This window comes from Coenobita brevimanus, chromosome 51 (genome assembly GCF_032717465.1).
Source record: "Coenobita brevimanus isolate Jiangsu-jjx chromosome 51, ASM3271746v2, whole genome shotgun sequence".
NCBI classification, from domain to species: domain Eukaryota; kingdom Metazoa; phylum Arthropoda; class Malacostraca; order Decapoda; family Coenobitidae; genus Coenobita; species Coenobita brevimanus.
The window spans coordinates 8897391-8906297 of record NC_137004.1 but is presented as its reverse complement, the minus strand read 5'-3'; the positions used below and the strand labels follow the sequence as shown (position 1 = coordinate 8906297).

General features: G+C 44.4%; 1 protein-coding gene across 1 annotated transcript; it reads right to left on the bottom strand.

The window, feature by feature from the left end:
• Positions 1 to 2591: 2591 nt before the first annotated feature.
• On the bottom strand, positions 2592 to 4968 carry LOC145400150 (uncharacterized). Its single transcript, XM_080272663.1, has 3 exons — positions 4812 to 4968; positions 3538 to 3737; positions 2592 to 2888 (listed from the first exon to the last, which is right to left on the bottom strand). The coding sequence occupies exons 1-3, from the start codon at positions 4966 to 4968 to the stop codon at positions 2592 to 2594; spliced, it is 654 nt and encodes a 217-aa protein (XP_080128789.1).
• Between the last annotated feature and the right edge of the window lie 3939 nt (positions 4969 to 8907).

The following is an 8907-nucleotide window of genomic DNA, read 5'->3' as shown; positions in this document are numbered from 1 at the left end:
AGAGCTTTGACCATCGGCTTGACCTTCTTTGCCACAAACCTAGCGAGTGTAAAGATGGCAGAGTCGACTTTTGTGGCCATAGTTATAACACTTGGAGCATTGTATTTTATGGTCGAATCTGCATCTTGACTGGTGATGGTTCATTTCACCACAATTGTAACACCCAGCATTCCCACGGTGGTCACTGTAACGGGGTTGAGTGCAAGTGTAGTAAGTGTGGTGATGGTGGTGGAGGGTGGTGTAGGTAGGTGAGGGGTGGGAGAAGGCGGGCATCTCGGGCCTCGCAGGGGGGATAGTGTGCCTCTTCTCCCTTCTCTTCCATTTCTTCCCTTATGTCCTGTCGGTGGAAGGGTTTTCTATTGTGGCGCCGGGTTCGACTTGATATTTGCCAACCATCTCGATCCACGGGGCGAAAAACATTTCCTTCGTGGTTTTGCTGTCTGCTGCGCCTATTTTCAGTTTCTTTCATCTGCTGACTGTTTTTCTTGACTCTGTCCCAGTTAATGCAATCCTTGAAGCCGGGCCAATGCTTTGTCATTACCTTGAGTAGTCGGACAGCCCCATCCCTGTTCTGTAGTGATCCCTGGTGTTCACCATGGGCAGTGTGGCAGGACTCATCCACTTCACCGGTTCCCAGGGTGAAGGCAAGACTTGGGTCTATGGTGCTTACTCCGTTGTAGTTGCTCCATTTTTCTATTTGATTGTTAAAAGGACGAGCAACACCGATGGTGCAACATCCACAAAAAACTGGTGGCAGCTGGCTCCACTCCAACTGTGACCCAGATGGCTTCTAACCAATCAGAACAAAGTGTTGGACACACCGGAGGGGGGACCCAGGCCCGTACCCAGGCGGTGGGGGGTGTACCCCCCACCTCCCTCTCGCCACGTCCCTCTACCCCACTACCTTGATGCTACCTTACCTCCCACCGCTCTTACCACTACCACCACAACTCCTACACCCTCCTCGTGCATTCCCCCCCTCCCATGTGGATCCCCCATTATTGGGGGAGGGTATTTCCCCCCTACTCTCCCTCCATATCCCCGTACTCCACTGGGGCCCTTCCTTTGTGTCTTTTTTTTTTTCTTTCTTTTTTTGTGTCCGACTCTGGGCATAGGCTTCGCAGCCTGCTTTCAAGGCCCAGTAGTCCTCCTACGTACCGGACACCTCTATGGTGGTGGTGTCCTCCCATCCCTCCATCCCCATACTCCCCCTCCTGGCTTTACCACCTCCCACCACGACCCGAACCCCCCACCCCAACTCCTACCCTCACCTTCACCCCCTAGCAGCAGTATCTTTACCTCCCCAGCCTCGAATATTGCGTATTTTTTACGATTTATGGCGCGTGTTATTGAATCATTGCCTGTAATTTATTCGTGTCTTTGCATACAGATATGCACACCACAATTATTTTTGCTGTCTTTTTTTGAAACCCGCTCGAAAAAGAAATTTCATTTTATGCCGATGCATGCAAACATGTTGGAGCCTTCAAAAACGAAAAGAAACGAAACGAAGACTAGCTAGATTTGACAGCTCGGAGGGGAGGAGGGAGGGGAAAGAGGGGAGGGGAGATTAGGCGAGGGGAGGGAAGGGAAGGGAGGAAAGAGGAGGGGAGGGAGAGGAGGGGGAGGGAGGGGACTGGAGGTATGTGGAGGGGAGGATAATTTTTATTATATATCATATTTTTATTGGGGGGTTCATGACCATTTTCCCTAGCTAGCTTTGACAGCTCGATGGGGAGAGGAGAGAGGAGGGGAAGTTAGGCGAGGGGAGGGGAGAAAAGAGGAGGGGAGGGGAGAAAAGAGGAGGGAGGGGATTGGATGTATGGGGAGGGGAGAGTAGGGGAGAATAATTTTTACTATTTATCATATTTATTGGGGGTGGGGTTTGTCACCCTTTTATTTTCTTCTGAGCACATTACAGTGGTTTATAACACCAATACATACCAAAAAAAAATTGATTTTGGTTATTTTTGTACGTATTTTTGTGAACAAAACAGGTGCTAGCGGCGTACGGTACTTTCTTTCTTGCCGGGGCCGTGACGGGTAACCATTATAAACTTTGACGGGCCATAGCTCGGTAACTATTGGGTCTAGGAGGGTGGGGTTTGCGTTTTCAGGTGTGTAAATTGAAGCTCTATAAATCGGGCATAAAACTTTTAACCTTTGAGAAAGTCGAAAAATTGGCCTGTTTTTGCGTCCTGGGGGGCAGTCGAGGCTGGAGAATTGCGTACCCTAGGGGTTAATAAGCTTCAGCTTGGAAAAACTTCTTTCACCTGATGCCATAGTAACAGGAATAGTCAGCAATATCCTCAGGGCAATCCAAAAATTTGGGAAATCTACAGAGCTGTTCCTTTTAGAAAGGAAACTTAAGATTTCGGAGGGTTGGGAAGCGATCTCCTCTGGAATAACAGACTTTAGAGCATCCATTTCTTCTGCTAACATATAACTATCAATATCTGAGGTGCCATTTACGGTGAGACTTTTGTCTAAGTTGGCTGCATGCACTCTCATTTCTGTTTTGGTATGGTTGAATATAAGAAACCAAACAAAGCATCATGTGACTTCAACTGCTGGAATCTTTGTTCCATGGATTAAATTGCTCTATCAAGGATGAGATTGAAACATCCAATTCTGAAACTTTCTTGTGGATTTTGAACTGGCTCATCTTGAGCTTCATATTGAAATGTTCGTTTCTTTCTACGAATTCTGTTCTCTTTAAAGATAGGTTCAATGTCCATATCACTGGCTATCTCCTTTGCATCTGCAAGAGCATAGTCAAATCCATCAGTTCTGTATTTTTGCAGCCATGCAATAGTTCTCTCCATCCCATTGCCTGGAACAGAAAGTTCAACTGCCTCACCCTGTAGCTGTTTACTGACCTGATTGACCTGAAAGAGGATAGCATACCAAAATACCATGGAAACGATGAACTTGAAATTTTGAAGCTCACTGCATAGTGACATAGCCTCACTGTGAGCTTTTGGGGTCATTTGTTTCTTCAGCAATATCCATTAAGGCATCGTAAAACTGAACAATTTGGTACCTCACAGCTTTGACACTGTCAATACGACATTCCCATCGGATTTCACTGAGAGGTTTCACAGTCAAGTCCTTAACATGTCTTGTGAAAATTGCCCATCTCTAAGTTGAAGCAGAAAACAAGACATACAGCCTTTGAAGGATACCAAAGAAGGTCATTCCCTCTGGACACGTCTTGGCAATATCCCTCAGTAACAAATTGCAATTGTGGCACGCACAGGGTGAAAAGAAAGCTCTTGGGTTCATTTCCAAAAGACGAGACTGAACACCAGACTTATTGCCTCTCATGTTAACACCATTATCATAGCCTTGGCCCCTGATATCTTGTAAATTTAAACCCAGTGTCACTAACTTGTCAAGAAGAACATCCAGGAGACTCTTTCCTGTACTTTCCTTCACCTCAATGAATTCAATAAAATGCTCATATAGTCCAACAGGAACAGTGGAGCCATCAGATACATATCTAATTGTCAAAGACAACTGCTCTTTATGACTAACGTCTGGAGTACAATCAAGAATAACAGCAAAGTATTTTGAGGCCTTTATAAGGTCAATAATGGTCTTCTGGACTTTGTTACCCATCAGCTGAATCAACTCATTATGGATACGCATACCAAGGTAATGGTCATGGATCTCTTCATCCTTCATTCGTCGCAGGTGTTCTTGCATGACAGGATCAAACTTGGCAATCAGTTGGACTAGGCCAAGAAAATTACCATTTTTAGGTTCAAAGAGTTTATCAACAGATTCTCAGAAAGCCATGTTATGTTCTGAGAGGAACTGAACAATAGTAAGGAGGCGCTGAAAAACATTTTGCCACCGTAGCTTTTCATCATTGATTCACTGCTGATTAATTGAATCCAAAGAGCAACCCTTCTTTAGTCTTTGCTCAGCCTCAAACCACTGAACACTTGCCTGCAAGTGACCACTCGACTTTCCATGCTCAAGTAAATGCACACTAGCATTGGACCAGTCGTGAAACCCATCAGAGGACAGCGCAGCATTAACACTGGATAAAAGCTTACAACAAAAACAAAATATCTGATTATTTTTTAACTTTTTTTTTTTTTTTTTTTTTTTATGTGACCGACTCTGGGCAAAGGCTTCACAGCCTGCTTTCAAGGCCCAGTAGTCCTCCTACGTACCGCACACCTCTACATGTCACCACTTCGGCGCTAACACCCACCGTCCATATTGAATACATGCTAGGGCTGTCTCATACAGGACTGGTGTATTGGTATTAGCGGGGGTATTTTTACGACATGTCGGCGGGCCTTCTGGTAGATCAGTAAAGTCTGATTTTATGAAATTCAAATCCTTAAACTGTTCCCTGCCTCAGCGGGATTTGAACCCGGGTCTGTCAGGACTGCAGGCCAACTCTCTACCGATTGAGCCACCGCCTCCCCACTGAATACACCAGCCATTTTCTTTGCATCACCTCCCCATTTGATCATTTGCTCTGTAGGTAGGAATTTGAAAATTTCCTGCCTGCTGCATCTTTGGGGAATTCATGGTTCAAATCTAACTTATGGGGACCCTTTGTGACCAGAAAATCACGCCGAGCTGTGGAAAGAATTTTTGGCCAAGAGGCAGGATCCTCATAATTTTCAATAAAGCTAACATCAAGGCCACTCTCTTTCTTCTTGAGTTCTGATGTATTGTACGCTGCTGAGGCAAGCTAGATGATGATGTAACTTATTCAGCAGTTTGCACGGAAGGAGCTACAGGAAGATTGGGCAGATCTTGGACCTCCATGTAACTGACTGACTCACAATCTGACTCTTCGGTCTCAGTGTCATTCATTTTAATGATAAATTTCTCCATTGCTCCACCGAGACGTTTGACTTCATTTTCTTTTGCTGCCTTTATCTTCCTTTTTTCATTGCCACTCAGGTAGGTTCTGCCAATGTCACGCTTTCTTTTCGGCATCTTTTTGCAAGGGGGGAAGGCCAAGGTTCTTTAAACAATATTTAAATTTTTCAAAAAGATTTTCTTGACAAGTGTTAAATTAAGTGCTGTTCAACTCTTGCTGTTATCAGAAGATGAAGGGATTTTCGGCCGGGGAATTTCAAATATGTCAACTGTCAACCCTAATTAATAGTACAATATATACATATTTACAGTCGATTAAAACCATAATCATATAGTAAAAAAGTCACACCACTCTGATCAGTCTCTCTCAAGAAAGCCATCAATTTGTCAGTCATAACAATGTCCCCATCACCCAGGATAGTGGAAAGGGTAGAGGGGACGTCTGCTGTGCCGCAGTATTTATAAGCGAAGCACGTTCACGAATAACCCGCCGACAGCGGAGAATGATATGACTGAGAGATAACACCGCATCACAGATGTCACAGTCCGATAGGAGTCGTCTTTCCATGTAAGGTTTCATATGCGTGAACATGGTGGCATTAAGCCATAGGTGAGCCAACACTTTTTCTTCCAGGCAACTGTTACGGTTGGCAGTGTTCCAGTCGCCCAGGTACGGCTTACACATTCGAATATTTAGTCTGGTCCACTGACCTTGCCACAGAAGATTTTTTAATTTCTTTCCGAGAGAGAGACTTAACCGTTGATCACCAGGAACGTCCCAAGTCTCCTCAAGCTCTACAGCGGACTTTCCAAGTAAGTCAGCCTGCTCATTGCCGTAGATAAGACAATGACCAGGCACCCAGATCAGCGTGAAAGACTTGTTGCATGAATGCAACTTATTAACAATGCGGCCCTGGATCTCGTGAGTCCTTAGTACAAGATGCAATTGCCTGAAGGGCTGATTTTGAATCCGAAAATATGACAAATGACACATGCCTACAATTGAGAGAATAGTCTATGGCTTTGTCAATAGCAAAAAGTTCAGAGGTAAACACATGTATGAGTCGCCAACCGATACCTGAGGGCACATTCAGTCGACCAAACACTTGCACCCACACATTCACTCGACTTAGAACCATCGGTGTACAATTGGTGGGACCGCAAGTGACGCACGATGATATTACAAAACAAGTGGTGGACCTCCGCCTCCGGCGCCTTGGCCTTTGGTGCTGGGAGCCATGATACGTCAACGGTAAACCCGGGTGGCTCCCAAGGTGCTATATTTTTTGGCACCAACTTGTCACAGTCACTGAGGTCCACACCAAGCTCCTGAGTCAGTAAGTTGCGGCGAACGGCAAGTGGCTGACGCATTCCCCGCATAAGGTGGTGGTATTGATGCAGGGGGGTACAGGCCACATTGCCGATATTACTTTTCCTTGATGTTCTGAGTCCATAGGACCAAGCCAGGTGGTCGCGGCGAATACAGAGGGGAGGCACATTCACTTCCACTTCCAATGAGCTACACGGGTACACCGGACGGATCCAAGACACATTCGCAAACATTTATTCTGCAACACATCCAATCCTTTCAGCATGGCATCGGATGCCGAGCCATACACCTGTGCACCATAGTCTAGCTTTGAATGAGTAAGGGTGTTATACACCATTAATAAAGATTTTCTGTTGGCACCCCATGTAGTACCCGCTAGTATTATGATTTGTAATTATAATATGGAGTACTTGAGGACATTTAAAAGTTTATCACAATGAGCAATCAAATTATTAACATGAATTTTGAAGTTCAAACGACGATCAAAATGTATTCCCAAAAACTTTACAGAATTTTTAAAAGGTACTGCCTGATTATCCAAAGTTAAGCACAAATTAGGTGCGTTACAATTAGTGAAGACTACAGCGGCACACTTAGGAACGGAAAACTTAAATCCCCACTGCAAGGCCCATTGGTGGATGGAGTCAAGGGCTGCTTGAATCCGCCCAGCCGAAAATTGTGCATTATGGGAAGAGTGCCATATTGCACAATCATCAGCACAGAGCGAGTATTTAAGATTCCTCGGGATGGAAGCTGATGACAGAATATCGTTGATCATAATACTAAATAAGTAGGACTAAGCACACTTCCCTGCGGCACCCCGTTTTCCTGGATAAATATATCTGATGTTACGTTATGGGGCAATTTGACAGAGAAAGTCCTGTCCCTTAAGAAATTTGAAATAAAAATAGGCAAATTTCCTCTTAAACCATAAGCACAGAGCTTCATATGTATACCGTGTCACCATGTCATGTCATAGGCTTTATGGATGTCCAAGAACACCCCTATCATGAATTCTTTATTGGCAAATGTCTCTGCAATACAATGCTCCAAATTCATTAAATGATCTTGTGAACTTATGTATTTACAGAAGCCACATTGTTGATCATTTAACAAATTCTTCGACTCTAAAACAAAAAGAAGCCTATTGTTTACCATTCGTTCCATGACCTTATATAGACAAGAAGTCAACACAATAGGACGAAATGAAGTGGGATTCATAAGATGACTAGCCTCTTTGGGTATCGGTATGACGTGCGCCAAGTGCCATGAGTTTGGGAATGTTCGAGACGCCCAAATCTCATTGTACAATGCTAACATCTTAATCAGGTTGTCCTGATTAAGATGCTGGATCATACCGTACATGATGGTGTCTGGTCCAGGGCTGGTGTCTTTACAGGATTTAAGGGTAAGGAGCAGTTCATCTAGCGTAAACTCTTGGTTGTACGGAGAGTCCACGTCTTCTGTGGCAAAGTCTATTAACTGTAGCTCAGCCGTGCGTTTATGATGTTGAAAGCGTGGATCATAATTGGCTGAGCTACTTACATGAGAAAAACTCCTGGCGAGGGTGTTAGCAACGTCCACGGGCTCGTCATAGATGGTATTGTTCACCTGCAGGATGGTGACAGGGAAATATGGGCCTTTATTATTCAGTATTCTTATAGTGGACCAGACTTTACTCAATGGTGTTGTACGAGTCACCGTGGACACAAAGGACCGCCAGGAGTCACGTTTGGCCCTTGTTATTATTCTCCTTGCCTCAACCCATGCTTGTTTGTATGCAATGAAATTTTCCTCTGTAGGCTGACTGTCAAAAATCCTGTATCTCCTATTGCGTTTTCTTAATGCTTGTCGGCAATCCGGCGTCCACCAATGTGCTCTATGCTTCGCATGAACTGTAGAAGTCTTGGGAATAGCAGCCTCATCTGCGTGTAATATGGGTTGGGTTAAATTTTCGACCTTAACATCTATGGTCTCCCCAGATATATCTAAATTGGCAATCCTTGAGAAGGATCCCCAATCTGCTTTTTTATAGTTAAATTTTGGGGGCAGAGAATCCAAAACGATTTCGCATGTATAAGAAAGGCAGATGGGTAAATGATCACTTCCCAAGGAGTCGTCATATGGGTCCCATGAGAAATCTTGGTGTATACCAAGGGAGGCCAAAGATAAGTCAATGGCCGAAAAGGTACCAGTACGATCATCTACACGAGTCACTCTACCATCGTTCAGAAGACAGAGGTTCGACTGTAGTATTAGGTTGGCTACTTGCTCCCCACGACCATCGATCCTCAAGCTGCCCCATTTATAGTGATGGGCTTTTAAATCGCCCAACACTAACTTATTTCCAGGCAGATGTTCAAATAGTGAATTTAAAGCATCACTATCAATTGGGCCATGTGGAGGACAGTACAGAGACCAAATAGACAGACACGTGTTATTAACTTTTACTCTGCATGCGACAGCTTCCAGAGTAGAATTTAGAATCACTTCCGTTTGTGGGTGTGATTTTTGTGTGTGTATGGCAACTCCGTGACCTTCATATCTTCTATACGAGTGGTAGTGTTTGAACTGTGGAGGATCAGGGTAATCTTCCAGGTGCGTCTCCTGTAAACAAACATCTGGCCTGTGTATACAAAGTAAGATTTCTATATTGTGTAATTTATTCCTAAGACCCCTACAATTCCACTGTAACACAGTGAATGCGGCAGTTTAAGATTTCTGTT

What these genes read in the sequence shown, in the direction of transcription:
- LOC145400150 (XM_080272663.1), bottom strand. Translation starts at nt 4,968, where the DNA reads ATGCCGAAAAGAAAGCGTGACATTGGCAGAACCTACCTGAGTGGCAAT. An exon ending in TGAGACCGAAGAGTCAGATT is followed by an intron (nt 3,738 to 4,811) that starts GTGAGTCAGTCA and finishes TTCTTGGCCTAG; the next exon opens with TCCAACTGATTGCCAAGTTT. An exon ending in TTCTTGATTGTACTCCAGAC is followed by an intron (nt 2,889 to 3,537) that starts GTTAGTCATAAA and finishes ATCCTCTTTCAG; the next exon opens with GTCAATCAGGTCAGTAAACA.